Here is an 18,252-nt window from a genome sequence, read left to right as displayed (position 1 = left end):
ACAGTTCCTAGTTTGTACCCATTTCCTGTCTACTCAGATTTTTGAAAATGTCCGTTTCCTATTCGGATCTTGCCCTGTCCCGGACCGCCAACGTATTATGCTTCTATCCCGACCGGAGAAGGCGAATACCCGAGCATCATCGGGTACCGAATTCTCTCCTCCCGCCGGTGAGGCCGACGTCGTTATATGGCGTCGCTGTGGAGAAGAGGAAGAAGAACGATTCGAAGCCGTCGATCTGTACCGCCGACGAGTTACACTATGTCTCTGTTCCCAACTCTGATTGGACCCTCGCTCTCTGGCGCTACCTTCCTTCTCATCAGGTTTTCTCTCTGTCTCTCTCTCTCTTCCATTTTTTCTTCTTGTATTTTGTGCTTGATATTTGAATTCGTATAAGCGAATTCTTCGGCTATGAAATATAATTTGGCTATATATCTATACAGGCGCGGCCGAGGAATCACCCCCTGTTGCTATTGTCTGGGGTTGGGACCAATGCTATTGGATATGATCTCTCCCCTGAGGTTAGTCTATTTTTTACTTTTCATTTTAAAGAAAGGATTTTTGGGTTGGCTCTTGGTTTTTGAAAAGCAAAAAAGTATTTATGATTTTGAGCTTATGAAGTTCCATCACCAGGTTGTATAAATTACCTACCTGTTTCTATAACCTTTTATTTTATTTTTTCAAATATTCAGATGTACACTCAATTTTATCACACACAATATGAATTTATGTAGGAGCAGCATGCTTCTTTTCTTAGTTTTGTATTTCACTCAGAACTGGAGCAGCTTGTATATTTATTGGATAGCTGACGGTTTTCATATTTTGACTTTTTTTAGGGCTTCCGTATTAGGGTTTTGTGGTCTTTAGATGACTATAAATCATTGATATCTAATCTCTCCATTACCACAGTATGAGGTCTTAATGGTGATGTATGTCAATTGTTTGCAGTCCTCTTTTGCACGCTACATGTCTGGCCAAGGATTTGATACATGGATTCTTGAAGTTCGTGGTGCTGGGCTGAGCACACGTGGAATGGACTTTGGGGAAATTAAGCAGCCTCTCAATGCCATAAGAGATTCCTCGGTTAAGCATGGAGTGGATGTTCTTCCTTCAGATAGACATTGTACCTATGACTCTGGTGCTTTTGCTGATTCTGACATCACTTTTGTCAATGGGAAAACTAAAAGGACTGTGTCTAAATCAAATGACGTGAATTTAGTTACTAAATTTAGGGAAACTTTCTTGCGTTTATCAGAGAAACTTTCGGACTTTTTAAATGAAGGTTAGTTAACAAAATTTATATTAACTGATCCAATCAAAGTTTAGAATTTTTTAGTCTATCCTCATTATATAGACTCTGATGGGATGGGACTAAGCTTGCATATTCTCTTGAAGCAGGACAATTTAGGGACTTGAGTGAATGGCTTGCAAATGTCATTGAAGAAAGTCAAGTGCCAGTTCCAACACAGTTTTTGGACTTCCGAGAGCGTTTTTCTACAACATTAGATGAATTACAGATGCAACTGGACCTGATCGTAAACTACGATTGGGACTTTGATCACTACTTGGAAGAGGATGTGCCTGCTGTGGTGAGGTGACATCCCTTCATTGCAAATGATTCAGATCTTACCATTTGCTTATAGGATAATTTCAGATCATCATCTACCTTGAAATCTCATTTTTCTATCACCATTATACCTTATATTTATAAATAAAACTAGTTGAACGACTGTCTGAATTTTTAGTTCCTGTCATCTTAGATGGAGTACATAAAGAATCATTGCAAACCAAAGGATGGAAAGTTGCTTGCAATTGGTCACTCAATGGGGGGTATCTTGCTTTATTCGATGCTGTCTCGATGCTGTAAGTTGACAACTAAACTTGTCATTTTGTTCTGACGTTAGTTACCTACCTTGATTGCATGACTTTTTTTTATCTTTTTTGATAATTTTATTTAGTCTCTATCAATTATGCCTTTAATTTCTGTACTTCTCTCTCTCTCTCTCTCTCTCTCTCTCTCTCTCTCTCTCTCTCACTATATATAAGAGTACCCTTGCACATATATCTGTTTAGTCTTTAAAGACAGCCATTGTTTTGTGTGATGCTAAGAGTCACGAGTGCAAGTCTGCCGGTGTTTGCATGTGTCTGATTCAGGAATAGCTTATTTCTGTTTATTTTTATCGAACTTTTTCTTACTTAAATAACATCATTAGTTGATGGCATTTATTATTTGCTTATATATTTACATGTTTTTGGTGTGAGTTTGTATCTTTCATCTAGCGACTCTTTTGCAGTGTCACATCTTTAAAATTAAGTTATACATGTCAAACAGGTTTTGTTGAGAGACATATCAGCTCATAATTTTTTTCTTGTTTAAATAAAATATAAAGATTCTCAAATTTGGTTCTGCAGTGGCATACTGTTTCCTGACTATATTTTCTCTTGTATGATAAAATGTGTTGTTTCATAAGGCTTTGAAGGAAGGGATTCTGGGCTGGCATCGGTTGCTACTTTGGCTTCTTCACTTGACTACACGTCTTCAAAATCATCACTCAAATTACTTTTGCCTCTGGCAAGTGATATGACAGGCCATTGCTTTAAATACCTTGTCACTGTTTTGCTTGGAGAAATAGATCAATATAAACCAAATACCAGGAGAAGCTGATATTGATTCGCTGTGTTATACAGGCCGACCCTGCAGAGGCTCTAAAAGTTCCTGTTCCAATTGGGGGACTGCTTTCTGCTGCCCATCCTCTTGCTTCTCGTCCTCCTTATGTTTTGTCTTGGTTAAATCCTCAAATTTCAGCCCAGGATATGATGCATCCAAAGTTGTTTGAAAAGCTTGTTACAAACAACTTTTGTAAGTACAATTTTGTATATTCTACCGACAAATTGCATAACTGCTCCGCATCAGAGTGCATTTTGAAATTTACTATGAATTTTCAGCACTTTTAAACTCTCCCCTTTTTAAGGGAAAAAAAAAAAAAAAAAAAAAGAAGAAGCAAATTGCATACAATACCATCAAAACTGGTAAGCTACCGAGTTTTATCAATTTACACCCACGATTAAGATCTGGACGTCAACATTGATAAAAAGAGCACGTGTCACAATCTTAATGGTCAGATCTTAACCAAGGATGCCAATTGCCAGAATTTGGTTGTTTAGTGTGCGAAGTGAATCCTGTTTTCTTTCAAAAAAGATTTTGCGTAGCTTGTCATTTGTGGTGCATATTTCAAAATGGTGGTAGTATGCAGGTGCAAAGTGTAATTTCTCCTTTGATATTTAATGTTTTCCTAGTTAGAAATGCCGCTATGCTTAAATGTGATATTTGGCTGTTACATTGCCATGACATTATTACATGATTCATGCTTTTAATTGCCAAAAGAATATTTAATCGATTGGTGAGGCATCTTCTTTTGAGACGAGTTTAGGTAGGTACTGTTGTTATAGTTCTTTCTAGGTAACAGCCATGATGTTATGCTCTATCATGGGCACAAAATGTCCGAAATGCAATTCTTGCAGTCAATTGGAACATGATTGTTGGCATGATCCTTTCTCCCTGTTTTTCCTTTCTATGCCTGAGGGGAAATTGGTTTAATCCATGGGAGGGTAGGGCTCCATGAAGGGAGACATCTAACCTGCCACTCTAACTTTCTGAACAAAGATATTTTCTTGCTGCATGGAATACTTCAACTTTTTGAGTATTTTCTGTTTGCTTGGTCCACATGATGGGCTGTCCCTGAGAATCGCACCCAAAACCAGGAAGCTGTTCGTTCTCTTGATCCACACTGTAAGCTGACAAACTTTTCTTCGTTTCTCCATAAAATCTTTGGTCAGAGGACATAGCAGGAACTTACAATTTCTCTATATCATGTCCCTTTTTGCTGTTCTTGCACAATGAGTTTGTGCACCTTCGAAGGACCATTTTAGCTTAAATTTGGCATAATGAAGTTACTAATTTCTCCTTGCACCACTTTCAGTATCATCTCTACGTCAACATTGCCTGTGCCTGTGCAATTTCTTTCCCTCCCTAATATGGGACTGTTGGTTGATTGACAATCTGATGTAATTTTCAGGTACAGTACCTGCCAAAGTTCTATCGCAGCTGACAACAGCCTTCCAAAAGGGTGGTTTACGTGACAGGAGTGGAACTTTCTTCTACAAGGATCATTTACGCAAAACCAATGTCCCTATTTTAGCACTTGCAGGAGACCAAGATCTAATTTGTCCACCCGAAGCTGTCTATGGTAGAATTTAGTTCATATATTTGCTCCTATACGGGGCTGCCAGTTTTCAATTAATTTCCTTTCCCTTTTTTGGTTTTTATTTTCTCTCCTTTTATCTGTATCCTTATAATAAGTCATACAAATGAAACAGAGACTGTGAAGCTGATTTCTGAAGATTTGGTTGCTTACAAAGTTTTAGGAGAACCTGGAGGTCCACATTATGGTCACTATGATCTAGTCGGAGGTCGTTTGGTATGTAACCTATTTACATTCTAGGTTGATAAATATTTGTGTTTAATGGAAATTATAGGATTGATTATGCGAGATGGGGTTTGATCAGTTAATTTATTCGTGTTAATGAGTTATGACTGGTTCCCCCACCCTTTCATTTTTTGTCACAGGTAGCCGATCAAGTGTATCCGTGCATTATTGAATTTCTCAGTCGCCATGACAAGATTTGATTTCCTCATTTTGTTTTCTCTACTTGAGATTTGGTTCAATTCTTTTGTCCATATAGAAGTGAAACTGAAAGAAAATTCCCAAAGAAAGGAGGTCCCTTCATAGTTATAGAGGAAGATTGTATACGTTGTTGTATTTAGTCCCATTATGTACCTTGTTGTAAAGTAAACATCATACGACAATTGAAAAGATATAACAATTTTTTTTTGATAAGTAATAAGAAATTTTATTAATAAGCATAATAGTCTAGGTACACTGGAATTCAGTATACATGTGAATATACCTATTTAGGATCTAGTAACTGATACAAGGAAATCTTAGAAACTGAGACCATTCAGCTCTAGAGCGATGGCCCATATAAATAGTATCTTCCAAAAAACCTTCTAAACTCTTCTAGGGAACGTTCCTGATTCTCAAAAAGTCTATCATTTTTGTCACTTTAAATACACCAAAGAATAAAAAGAGGAGTCATTTTCCATACAGTTGCAATCTATGGTGTCCCCCCGATTCCTCTCTAACTTGCAAGTAATTCTATCACTCTTTCCGGCATGATCCATGCTATATCCATTATGCTGAAAAAATAATTCTAGATTTCCCTAGCAAACTCATAATGTAAAAGTAAATGGTCTGCCATTTCACCATTATTTCTGCATATACAGCACCATGCTATTATGATAAAGCCTCGAGTCCACCGAAATTTTTTGGGTTGATTTCGTCACCCTTGGCCCAAGTATCGGCTCCGAAAAGTTAGATTTCGGTGTGGCCGAAATATCGGGTGCAATGGGTAGCCTCCGCCCCGTATCCACCCATTTCTTTCTCGGGCTTGGGCCGAGATCCAGCCCTTTGCCTTTCAGCCCATCCACTTTATCTGAGCCTTGACCCACAGGTAGATCTGGAGCATGGCCCAGGCTCAGGCCCAGGTCTCGTTTTTCTTCAGCCCACCTGATAAGCCACGCAATTCTTTCCTGCATGGCATTGACTTGTGCCTTCAGCTCCTGTAGCATGCCTTCCTCCATTTCCATATTAAGGCCAGCATTTCCTCTACCATCTCCTACTTTGCTCTGGGCAACTGTTGCAATTGGCTCTGTTCTCAGCAGACGTACCCTATCTCTCGAGTTCTCCCCCATACTGAAATTGGAAAGCTAGTTGCAGGGCCTCTGTTGAAGGGCCTCCCTATACGATCGAGAAGCAGGTTGCAAGGCCTTCTCTAGTGGTGGTGGTGGTGGGAAAGTAGGGCCTCTTCCCACCTCCCTCAAAACCTCCATCAATATCCTCCATCCCCTACCATCTCTGTCCTCTAGAATATACAAACAGAGCTTCTATGGCCACCTCCACCATACGCCACCACCTCCAAGTACCCGTCCCTGAAGTTGGAACACCTCTACGCAGTATATACCCTACCTCCTTCCTGATGGGCAGAATATAACACCTTTCTCCTACTTTTCAAACAATCTTCCATGGCTCTAATGAACCATTGAACCGTGTTCAGACCTAAACACAGTTCCGTTACCACTCTTCTCCCTCTCTCGATAATGAACACTTGCAACCCATCCCTAAAAACCTCAAACTCCTTAGATTCTATAACTACAAATTTCGAATGCCCCATCCCACTCTAGATTTAGATACCTCAAGCTTCACAAGATGGAAAATTTTCACTTTTCCTCGTGAGAAGTCTTTAGGTGTACGGAGAGAATTTTCTCTCCCTAAAATCCTTCACAAAGATTACAGATATAACAATTGAATTCAAATAAAATAAGATCTCAGTTCTACATGATCAAAAACAATGTGAAAGAGCGTGTTGCATTTGCAGCATTGGTTCATCTCTAGTTCTTTTCTATTTTCAGTTGCAGCTTCTGGTATAGATACCAGTCATAGTACTACTTACCTTTTCTCTTTACAGATTCTTTTTTTATTTTATTTTCCTTAAAAGTTATTTTTTATTTTATTTTCCTTAAAGATTCTATAGTGATGAATTTATATCATAAAATGTCCTAAATATCTCATGTATTATATAATGTAAATATTACACGGGAAGAGGCAAAGGCCAATGGCCCGCTTGACATTGCCCCGGTCTTCAAAATGAAAGTCTGGAGTTTGAAACCCTCCCTTTCCAAATGTGTAAAAACAAAATTATACAGGAAGATCTTTTAGACTCCGGAGCGGCAACCTCTCAAATAAGAAGTCAAGGAACTTGTAGACAATGTGGGAGATAGACAATACAGGCTCGGGATGATGCAGGCAGGTTAAACCAGTAAAAAAACAACTGGTTGCATTCAATGACCTGGAAACAGAATTCAGCATAAAAGCACTTGCAACTCAAGCATCTAACAAATTGAATATATTCCCAGAAAAGAACAATCCGTAATGTATGATATTACCAGTGCCTTTGCATTCAAAATAATTTTAATTAACATGGATCTGCCAGATTGCCACAGAGGCCATTTGTATCAACACAAGCAAAGATGGGCTGAAGCTTCACACCAAAGAATCATTTCTTGACCATGTATTGGATGAAATGAAATCTATACATAGAGTAAATGGGTAAAAGAAAAGCAGTGTCCGACAAAGACCAGCAGTGAAGACGCCCCAAAAATGCCTGCCACCAATCTTAGCATCAAGCAAGCACTTCAGCCTTGCAGACAGGGCAAGCTTTTTTCTGTGTGAGCCACTGTTTTATACATTGTATATGGTAGCTGTGTCCACAATCCAGTTTGCCCATCTCATCATCTGCTTCATATTCCTCCTGTATGCACAAAGAAGATTTAGAGCCTTTTTGGAGTTGCGTTAGAGGTCGTAAAAAGTGCTTAAATAGCTTCAAAAGTGCTTTTATGATAAAAGGGGCTGTTTGATTGTTATAAAATACTTATTAATCTAAAAAAGGCTAAAAATATGTTTCAGAAAAAGCATTTTTATTGTTTTTCTTCAAACGTGCTTTCTAGTTAAATGCGGAATGTAGTTCAAATTTTAAAAATGACTGTCAATGGGCAAAAATACCCATACAACTTTTAGATAATAATTACAGCTTTGCCCTTTGCCCAATAAATATTGACCGTAATTGTATTGCTATTTCACTTATGCATCTTTTTTTCATTTCAATTCCTAAAAATCCTATTAGATTATTTTCATTGTTATTTGATTATGAGATTTGATTTCTATCAAGGATATGGTCACAATCTTTAAAAAATCAAATGACCTTTTATGTCATTTCTACCTCAAAAAACACTTTATGTTGTTTTCAAATAAATGTAACATGTATGAAAGTGCTCTAGACATATGGTTACCAATAGGTAAATATCTTTTTTAATAGTAGAGCTTATTACTCAAGCTCTACAACTAAAAGTCCTAAAACTAAAAGCTATATTACCTACTGCAATACCAAACATGCACTTAGTAAATTGATAGGAAAACAGACGTATTCACAGAGAAAAAAAGGGAATGCTCGCATTTAAGTTGCTGCTCATTGCACTGTTCATTATGAATGGTAACTCAAATGTGAGCATTCCATTGTTTTCCCAGTGAATCCACTGTAGCCCACTCTAAGATTTAAGGCAGATTCGATGGAGGACAACGAGTTTGCAAGCACCAGGCAAAAAGTTGTTACAACACACCTGGCAAATGCAGCACTTCCTCTCTGCTTGCTTAGACAAATGTGGTGACAGATCATTTGCAAGTGAGAGTTTAATTTTCCTGAGGCAACGGCCTATTTCTTCTTCTTTCAACCCAGTGCTCACATGACCAATTCTCTCACCAAGCTCGAGCAATTCCTGCTTGCCATACACAAACGAGGGAATTATCAGATAATGCACAAGATCATGTTACACATATAAATAACATAAGGAGATCTAAGAAGACGTGTGAAGACTATACATTGAAGATGCAGGCTATGGGTAGAAACAACAAACCTCATATGACATAGTATCCACATCAAGTCTCCAATCTCTATATCGATCATGTGCATCTAATCTTCCCCCCATTAGTAGACTATTCTGGAGCATCATAATCTGCATCAGCCAGCAAATTCAAATGCAGCTTAAATACAACATGATCTTGGCTAAAATATAATACATCTTTTGTTTTTTGGATAAGTACAGTACAATTACATCTAACGCGAAGCCTTCCTTTAAAAATGTGTTACTTCACCAAAATGTATGAAGACATTAATTTATATCACTACTCTATAAAGAGTGACGACTTCTGTGTAAATCCATTGTGGACAGCCCTCATCTGTAAGATACATTGGTATAAATAGATACTTAAAAAGGCATGATATATAGATGCCATAATAAGATCCACGAGATTAGGATTGCTTATAAACCAATCCATTTATAATCTCCAACCAAAAACTAACATTCATCATTATATTCAACAGAAGGACCGGATATAGCATCCAACCTATTTCTGACAGTGCCATAAACCAATATCAAATAGTATGTATATAATGTCTGTTACTTTCAGTTTCAGCATCACATTAAAAGACTACTGATGAAGCTCCAAAATCATACTTTAAGGAGAGCATATCCTTAACCTGATTCTATTGGGTAAAGTTGTTTATCAACAATTTTAAACAAGCACAACAAATATCCACAGATTATGGTAACAATTATGTACTTCTCCCAGACCATTTTAAATGACCCCAGAATGACATTATTCACTATAAAAGATATATTGCTCACTGAAATATATCATTTTCCTTGACTTCTGATAGTATGCTTCTACAACATCTTGTTCTGCAAATTTGTTTACTGAACAGAACTATATTGAAATTAAGTCCATTATTTCTCATGAAGGACCCAAAGAACCTAGACATGAAACCTACTTATGAAGCAAAATTTATCCATCTTTTAATTCTATGGACAAGCAATGGTTAATGTAAATGATGTATACATAAATTCAATCCCAAATAAATAATGAATATATGGGGTATATTAAACCTTTAGCATCTCAAACTGCTTACAGAATTTCAAGGAGTCAAGCTCTCTACAGTAATAGGACATACTACCATTTAACAAAACAAGATGGTTCTACTTCATGTTTGGTATTGGGTTAGAGATAAATTTCTACTTTCTGTAAAAACTACTGAAAACTAAAATATACGTGTACTAACATCAGATGTTAGATGTAGCAAGGTGTATCATAAATTGTAGATAATACCTTGATTAAAACACAATAATACTTATTAACAGCCAGCAATGCAATATGTTTTCAAATTTTAGCTCTGAATATTTAACATATGCCAATAACCAATGTAGCGGAAAGAGCAATATAATGAATTAATATATATCCGTGGAAAATCCTTCTGTTTATTGCTTTTCCAGCAGCATTACCATTTAAAAAACCACCATAAGACCCAAGTGTCTACTGAAGACAAAAATAAAAAAGTCAACTCAACATTAAGGATATTAATAAATTTATTTTTAATATATGAGATACATTAAGAAAATAAGTTAAATTCATTCAGAAAGCAAATTGGTATAATCTTTTCAATATGTTATTCAAATATAGTAGAAAAAGACGCTAATAATACAATAGTATCATCAGTTTATCAAGACCATTCTATCACTTGTGATACTAGTATATTATAATAGCTCTCTCTCTCTCTCTCTCAAAATAATAAAAAACCACGTGTTTAGAATCAATTCCTAAACAAAGCTTGAATAGAATCTATGCCATAACCAAGTTCACTCTAACAAGTTTTAGCGTTGACTTTAAAAAATAACAGGAAAAAAAGGGGATAAGTAGGTGGCCTAACCCCTCAAGCCTTATCTTTTTCTTACTCCAAATTATTTATATTATCATCATCCCGTATGGGGGATCATAAAGGTCCACATTACCAATAGTTCGAATATATAATAGTTCGAATATTTTTCCTTTCATCCTATTTTCTTCTGTTATTCCTTTTTTATTATCTTTTGAGCCATGGTAGAGGGTGGGATGACCCTTGTTTCGTTTCCTATAACTAACTTTGAAATAACAGTCAAAATTTCACCAGCAACAACTGAAACAGTAAGGCTAGAGAGTGTCCGTGTGATAGGTTGAACAGATAAACAATATACAGCATATCCAACAAATACATATCCAGAACAAAGAGAGCATGAACAAACCTCAGCAAGGCCATCGGGAGAAGGGTGACGAGCATGGCGGTAATACCTAGTTCCATATACCTCCGATCTGGGGAGTGTAGAGATGTAGTCAGGGTCAGAATCCAGAAATGATATAGGTTCAGGGATCACTGCTCGCCTTGATAAATAGGGACGCTGCCAAAAGATAGATGAAGAGCCAATCAAGCAAAACCAATATAGCAAACTTAAAAAAAACCAATCTGATAAAAAGTGAGCATATATCCACATTAATGAATCAACTTATGTATAAAGGAAGAGAAAGCGCTCCTCTAACTGAACCACCTTTTAGAATTTCGTATGGGATTCTACTAAGGTGGTGACCTCAAAATGCAGGATCCACAGTGATAACATCATTAAATAATACAATTAGCGACACTATGGAAGTTTATGCACTCACACATTGATACAAAAGTACAAACTACAAACTAAATAAATTAACATAGTGACTTAGTTCCATAAGGCACGCAGCAGCAATTAAATATGGGGCAAGGCAAGAATTTTTTATGTTTTGGATAAGCAGGGAAAGGAAAGAAATAAATCCTCACAAACTCAAAAAAGTCACAAAAGTTCCATAAACCAAAGCAGAGAAGTTTTCATGCACATGAGTAATACACGCCAGAAAATATTAAAAATTCAACATGAATAAAAAAGAATAAAAATAAATTCCCCATTGAAGATTTCAAGAAAGCCTTGCTGAAATGCTTCACTAACAAATAGGCGGCCACAGAATTTATTTCCAAACCAAAATAGTCGTTAAGTATCGAAACATTTATGAGAAGAACGAGGATGGCATTAACGAATGGCACAACGCATTCCATATTGACAACAAAGTAAAACTAATAAAAAATAGCAAAGCGATTAGAAAATTATGGAATCCACAGCAAAGCAGCGCGCCAAGCTGTTTATTTTAAGTCTTGTGTACACATTCCTCTATTTTCTCTCCAGTCATTCTATTTTTTCGGTCTTTTCCTTTCTTTTCTTCTCTTAGATAAGTTTGGCTCCAACTCACAAGGATCTTATTTTTGCTCCATTAATTTCTTAAGCTTATGTTCTTTCATTTGTGAACCAAACAGAAAGCAAAACTTGTGCATACAGATAAATCAAGAAAATGTTTGAACCGCATAGTAATGAAGACCACCCTTTACGCAGCAAACCCAGACAGAGCACTCAACAAATAGCCATTTCTACGTAAAAAATCAACTCAAGAAAATGACTCAAATCCAGTACCCACCCAGAAAAGAAAAAGAAAAGGACGACGAATCACAAAAATGCATGTACTGTAATATTAGGTAATTTCAGCATCGACACCCACAAGTAACAAAAGGAGAGAGAAGAAAAGCAATGAAGATAACTGAAAAAAAGAAAAAGAAAAAAGACTAGTACCTCCCTATGAGTCATCTTCTCCCCATCAATCTTGCCTCTCCCAGAGGAAGCGTTCCTCCGCGCCACCGCGCAATCCTCCGCCGAAAACCCAATCCCGGGTCCACACCAAACATCTTGCGCATCCATACAATTTATAGAATTAGACCCATCCAACACACCTCCCTGATGGCTCTTATTACTGTCCTTGTCCTTACTTTTGTTCCTCTTCTTCTTCCTGCTCTTCTTACCCTCCCAGTCCGCGGAGCCCCGAATCATCGCTGGAACCGACACCTGATGAGACGCCGAGGCTTTGCACCCCATGCCCATAAACGTTGCTGAGGAAAAGTTCTTCTTTTTCTTGCTGTTGCTATTCGTGGTGGGTGTGGTTTCGCTTGTGGTGGCGGCGGGGCTGGAGAGGAGGAGGGAGGAGATGGTAGATTTGGAGCCAATGGATTGGATAATGGAAGGGATTTGCGAGTCTTGAATGGGAGGATCCATCTCCGAAATGGGATGGTGGAATTGGCTTCTGGGTTTCCTATATTTCATTTGCTCTGCCCCTGAAGAGGCCTCTGCAATAACAGGCATGATTCCTACACAGTCGCTGAGAGGGAAAGAGAAAGAAAATACGCGTTTTTCTGGATCAATGGGAAGGAGAAGTTGAGAGAGTAATAGGAATAATGGGCTATGGAACGTGAGAAATCAATTTCTATAGAGATGAGAGGGAGACGGGAGAGACTTGAGTTATTGCAGGGAATAGAATAGATTTTGTGGGTAAGTTTTATTTTTCTTTTTCTTTTTCCTCCTTAGGATTTGAAACAGTAGAGGAAGTGTCTTTTCTAATTTTTTCTATTTGTTTTCCTCTCTTTTTGGTGTTTTATGGGGTTTGTTCGGTGGGTCTGCATTATCTTCTTTGCAGGAATCGTGGGTAGATGCCGATGTGCCATCATCAATCCAACAGTGGAGTCTCAGAGAGTAGCTCTGCAATCTGTGAATAATTTTAACTTTTGCTTTCTTTTTCTTTTTCTTTTTCTTTTCTTTTGCTTTTCAAGGACTCAATTAATCTATTCTTCTCTCCCCTATCTGCGCAGCCATTCGAGGCACGTGAACAGTGAACGGTCTACGAAATGGAGGAATATTAATTGTTTTGTAAAATGCATTTATAGCTGCAAAATGCCAAAATTTTAGAAAAGAAATCTCAAAATGAGAAACGTGACTGCTAAATTTCTTTTATTGCATGAATACTGATACAGTTAAAAAAAAATCACATGAATATAATTTTATAAATTTATATAATTTAATATGATCTATTAAATATATTTTATAATAAAATTAATTTTATAATCTAACAAAACACATTAAGCTGCATCAATTTATAAGATTATTTTTATATAATTTTTTTATAATCAGAGTATTTCTTTTAATAAAGAAAATACAAATTAAACAAACTCTTTTTCTCCCTCTCTTTTTATAATATTAATATATGGTGGGATTGTATTCCGAACTTTATCGCTGGAGTAATGTAATCTTTTTTGTGTATTAATGAAAGTTATGTTTCTTATAAAAAAAAAATTGATATTATTTATTATTCTAGAATAACAATTTGTAAGTGTTGTGAAATTAATGAAAAGTAGCAAGAGAATAGTAAGATTAAAATTTTAACTTCCTTTCTTGAGTTCAATATTATTCACTTTTAATTTTTTCTTGTTGTATAAATAATATTCAAGACACTCTTTTCTAGGCATAAGAGGATAAAGAATATGAAATAGTGATACATGAATTAACAATATGCATTTATGAATTTAGGAATTCTAATAGTTGATACATGAATGGGTTAGAATTATAAGAAATGGTAACTAAATAGTCATCTACCAAGTTCATATATGCAGTTATAACATTAAGCCATTTGTTTTATGTAGTCCTAGCATTTTCTTTTATTTTAGGATTTTTTTAACTTTTCTATGGTATTAATTTATAATTAAAAAATTCTATACATTATACTACCATACTAACTATACTACTTACATCTCACTAAATAAGATGCAGTACATTTATCATTATTGAATGATCATTTATTAAATATTTATTTATTATCAAATGGTGATAAATACGTCACATCATATATAGTGAGATGTAAGTAAGATGGTAGTATGGTGTATAATATTACTCTTTTTTCTTAAAGAAATTCTAAAATTACAATAATATTCTTTTTAAAAAAGTAATGCTATACATCACACTCCTATCCTACTTACATCTTACTATAAATGATATGACGCATTTATCACCATTTAATTATAAAGAAACATATAATAAATGATTTAGTGATAAATATGTCGCATCTTATTTAATATAATATAAATATAATAGTAGTATAATATATAGAATTTTTTTTAAATAATATTTTTTTCTTTTTATCCTTATTTATTAATAAAACTACATACACAATCTCATATTTAAGATTATAAATAGAATATCTCTTTTTTAATAACTTGAAAACTGCTATCAAACAAAGATTGTATTTTAACACCCTACTTGGCTAAATAATCTCAATCATGTGAAAAGCCCTAATTTCCTGTGGTGGGTCCATGCTGTGGCTTTGTCTTTGGCTTTGTGCTCTATAGCCTAAAAAGAATAATTAATTATTAGCTTAGGTAGAAATTATTCCACTTTAGATCAGAAGGAAGATTTGCATTAATAATGGTTTTTGTCTTTATTTTATATGCCGTCTGAATAATAGTAATAAACAAATAAATAATATCCCATGAAGCAAAATAACATTTAAAATTAATAAATAAATTAAAAATAATAAAATTCAAACCCATGTGAAGTTGTTATTATGTCACATACATTATATAGGTGAGATTGACAAATTAAAAAAAATAAAAAAATAAAAAAAAAAGAAAGAAAAGAAAGAAAGAAAGAAAGAAAGAAAGCTAATTATTGTCCATTCAGTAACCTTGGAAAGCAAGACTTCAACTTTCATTATTCTTTTCCAAATTTTGCAGCGAGTGGTGACAAAATGCCAGCTTTGTTAGTCAACCAGAGGACCAACACATGAGAAAAATGTACTCAAAACCATAACAAAAATGTCAGCTTTGCTGAATTTTTTGTTTGGTGAAAAGCAAAAAGGTGCTCAAGAAAAATGCAAGTTGGTTTGTTTTCATATTTATTTTTATTTTATTTTATCTTCAATTTTTACATAAAATAAAATAAAAAATTAATTTTTTTAAATTTTAAAATAAAAATAATATTAAAAAAATATTTTAATAATATTTTATTTAACTCGTCTCTTTTATAATAACAAACGAGACCGAGTGACACAGTAACAAGACCCAAACCATAAAGAAGTAGTTTGTTTTAATGTTTTTTAAACCAAAATGGGTTAAAAAAAATTAAAAGAGAAAAGCAAAAAGTCAAGGAACCTGCCTCTGTTCTTTGGCAGGATGTTCATGGGACCTCTGGAGTTGGACTACTCAATATTTGAATTGTCAAAAAAAAGGTGTAAAATTAATTGGGTGGCTGCTGAGTGGAAGATATATTCTTGGATGATGCTAAGGGGATAGCTCTGCATTCAGAAATTAAGAACAATCCAAAACCCCCAAAAAAGAAACAAGGTATTTCTGCAATTTAGTCTTGCTCACAGAAATCTCATGTGGACCATTGGATCATGTCATGATGTTGATCATGTACTATGGCATGTTGTAAATGGTCCAAATATGAAACCTAATTATAACTCTAATTATCAGAAATTTCCAACACATTGAGTTTTAACTTCTAAGTCAAGAGATTATTACTATCAAACATATGATTGACAATCAAATATACCTAATTTTCATGACACAAGATTTTATCAATTGTGTATGCATGTGGACAATTTGATGTATTTAATTCACCATTATCTAAAGAACTAAATCTAATAATTTAAAGAAATATGTCTTGTGTTGGGTTTTGCTTAACGAGTTTGGTTCAAGAATAATTTTAGTAAAAATCATTATAGGTCGTTGTAAATTTATATAGATCTTTCAGACGATTGAGACAGCTGAATTTGATTTGTAAGAGAAGTTTAAAATTAAATTCTCTTTCAAATCAAATATTAAAATATTAATAAGCTTCAGTCATTTTTTTTTCCTTTCTCAAAACTTAATCTAAAGAAAATTCTTAAAATTCTCAAATATTTTTAACATTTTTCATAACCAAACTGTGAAATCACTATTTATCTCAAAAATTTAAGCTAATGAGAAGAGATAGATTTATTATTTATTTTATATCTTAACATTTCCCCCTCAATAGTTGGTCCAATACGTGGAATATTTAAATAAATAAGATAGAGTGTAGAATCAAGATTCGAACTCAAAACTTCTAGTTTGATATCATGTGAAATTACTACTTGTTCTAAAAGCTTAAAGGCTTAATTAGTTATCTTCTTGTTTATAAGGACATTATCTCAGTCAAAATTGTTCTAATCCAATAAACTAGAATCCTCGTGATAAGATCTGATTGAAAAGTCCTCATTTATATGAGAAGGGAAGTTTGGCAGTGACTTTGACAAAGTTTGTATTGGTAACATCGGGCAAGATTCTCCCATTTCGGTTGCTGGGATTCAACGGTCCAAGGCAGTGGCCCATAACAATCTTTGAATAATGTTTCAGCATATGTAGTTGTTGGATATTTTACTCCTCTTTCTGACTTTTGGACGTAATAACATCACGTGAGGATATTGTGTAACTAATTATTATTATCATTGTCATCCTCGTAGTTATTTATTATTATAAATCCTTCATGTGACTCCAAATCTCACAAAGTCAGTCTTTTAGGGAGTAAACTGCAAAGAGTATTGCTTCCATATTGCCTCAATTATACCACTCATTTTTGTCTAATTAACGTAGCACTACTACATGCATGGTACCACGTTTTTTATTAAAAAAATAAAAAATAAAATGATGTCTAGAAAATACAAATTCAAGGTTGAAATTTTAATATATCTACCGGAGTCGGAGTTGGTAGTCCGGAGTCTTGCTTTGCTCTAAATTCCGATTTCAAATTTTTCGAATTTGTCAAAGTTGGAATCGGAGTTGTTGGAGCAGCCTAAGTTTTTGCCTACGCCTACTAAAGATCACCAAATTTCAAAGCACGTAGTCTAGTAAATTGATATGTGCACATCAGTTAAAGTACGTTTTGACTTTCTTTCAAGTATTTTCTTTTCTTATATATTTCATTTGAAGAGACTTGGCTTTGTAAGAATTAAATTCAAGTCACAATTGTTGAACAAGGGAAAGAATTTGAAAACAATGGGCATGCGTTTAAGAAATGGCTGACTGCACGTTGGCTAACAAGGGACTAACAAAAGACAGCTCGAGGAAGAACTTCATGATGGACTTCTCAATATAACAAAAGAGATTATATATATATATATATATTCACTTATAGTTCGTTTGGATAGTGAGATAAGATAATCCGTAAATAATAATACAATAGTTTTGAATAATAATGAAATGATTTGAGTTCATATATTTTTTGAGATTTTGAAAAATGAAAGAAAAAAAGTTGAATAAAAATATTATAAAATTAAGATATTACTTTTGTTTTTAAAAAAATTGAATTGTTTTTTATGTTTTGTTTGAAAATTTAAAAAAATTATAATGATTAAGTAATAATTAAATAAAAAGTTTAAAAATTTGAAATTAAAAAATATTTATATTTATAATGTTTAAATATTGAAATGAGTTGGTGGTGAAGATTTTGCTTTCTAAACTAGGTCTTATGAATACTTACCTTTACAATGTAAATGATTTTTTTTTCAAATAGAATATATATATATAGAGAGAGAGAGAGAGAGAGAGAGAGAGAGAACAAATAGATGCTAGGTACCAACTGTTTACGCACCCTATACTAATTAGTCGGTAAATCTTCAACTGAATGACCGTATTATGATATTCCGAGTGAAACTTGTCATATCAATGTTCTAGAATTCCTGAAAATTTTACTAAAAACAGACATTTACCCCATAAATACTATTTATAAGGATATCTTTTGTCATAATTTTTCTTGCACAAGCTCAATATTATCATAATAATACACGAAATGGATGAAAA

The 18,252-nt window shown here is 34.4% G+C and overlaps 2 protein-coding genes across 4 annotated transcripts; one reads left to right on the top strand and one right to left on the bottom strand.

Annotated features, from left to right (window-relative positions):
• On the top strand, nucleotides 1-4,890 carry LOC122296137. 3 transcript variants are annotated; one of them, XM_043105582.1, is made up of 10 exons: nucleotides 3-320; nucleotides 441-518; nucleotides 946-1,279; nucleotides 1,390-1,586; nucleotides 1,758-1,860; nucleotides 2,469-2,569; nucleotides 2,686-2,857; nucleotides 4,074-4,244; nucleotides 4,375-4,475; nucleotides 4,625-4,890. In XM_043105582.1, exons 1-10 carry the CDS (start codon nucleotides 48-50, stop codon nucleotides 4,682-4,684), a joined length of 1,590 nt encoding a protein of 529 aa, XP_042961516.1. In that variant the 5' UTR covers nucleotides 3-47; the 3' UTR covers nucleotides 4,685-4,890. The 3 variants fall into 3 exon arrangements, with proteins under 3 accessions (XP_042961518.1, XP_042961516.1, XP_042961517.1); XM_043105583.1 differs by having other exon boundaries at nucleotides 4-320; nucleotides 1,396-1,586; XM_043105584.1 differs by lacking the exons at nucleotides 2,469-2,569; nucleotides 2,686-2,857 and having other exon boundaries at nucleotides 1-320.
• Nucleotides 4,891-7,007: 2,117 nt separating this feature from the next.
• On the bottom strand, nucleotides 7,008-13,136 carry LOC122296139. Its single transcript, XM_043105585.1, has 5 exons — nucleotides 12,185-13,136; nucleotides 10,784-10,936; nucleotides 8,585-8,683; nucleotides 8,291-8,446; nucleotides 7,008-7,425 (listed from the first exon to the last, which is right to left on the bottom strand). Exons 1-5 carry the CDS (start codon nucleotides 12,746-12,748, stop codon nucleotides 7,297-7,299), a joined length of 1,101 nt encoding a protein of 366 aa, XP_042961519.1. The 5' UTR covers nucleotides 12,749-13,136; the 3' UTR covers nucleotides 7,008-7,296.
• Between the last annotated feature and the right edge of the window lie 5,116 nt (nucleotides 13,137-18,252).

This window comes from Carya illinoinensis, chromosome 15 (assembly GCF_018687715.1).
Source record: "Carya illinoinensis cultivar Pawnee chromosome 15, C.illinoinensisPawnee_v1, whole genome shotgun sequence".
In the NCBI taxonomy this organism is placed as follows: domain Eukaryota; kingdom Viridiplantae; phylum Streptophyta; class Magnoliopsida; order Fagales; family Juglandaceae; genus Carya; species Carya illinoinensis.
Note: the sequence above shows the minus strand (reverse complement) of the source record. Positions and strands in the feature narration are given on the sequence as shown.

Coding starts and splice junctions, on each gene's coding strand:
- LOC122296137 (XM_043105582.1), top strand. CDS start 48: ATGTCCGTTTCCTATTCGGATCTTGCCCTGTCCCGGACCGCCAACGTA. Junction 1,861..2,468: donor TTCGATGCTGTCTCGATGCT/GTAAGTTGACAA, acceptor TTGTTTCATAAG/GCTTTGAAGGAAGGGATTCT. Junction 4,245..4,374: donor TCCACCCGAAGCTGTCTATG/GTAGAATTTAGT, acceptor CAAATGAAACAG/AGACTGTGAAGCTGATTTCT.
- LOC122296139 (XM_043105585.1), bottom strand. CDS start 12,748: ATGCCTGTTATTGCAGAGGCCTCTTCAGGGGCAGAGCAAATGAAATAT. Junction 10,937..12,184: donor AGAAGATGACTCATAGGGAG/GTACTAGTCTTT, acceptor ATCTTTTGGCAG/CGTCCCTATTTATCAAGGCG. Junction 8,447..8,584: donor TGGATACTATGTCATATGAG/GTTTGTTGTTTC, acceptor TATGGCAAGCAG/GAATTGCTCGAGCTTGGTGA.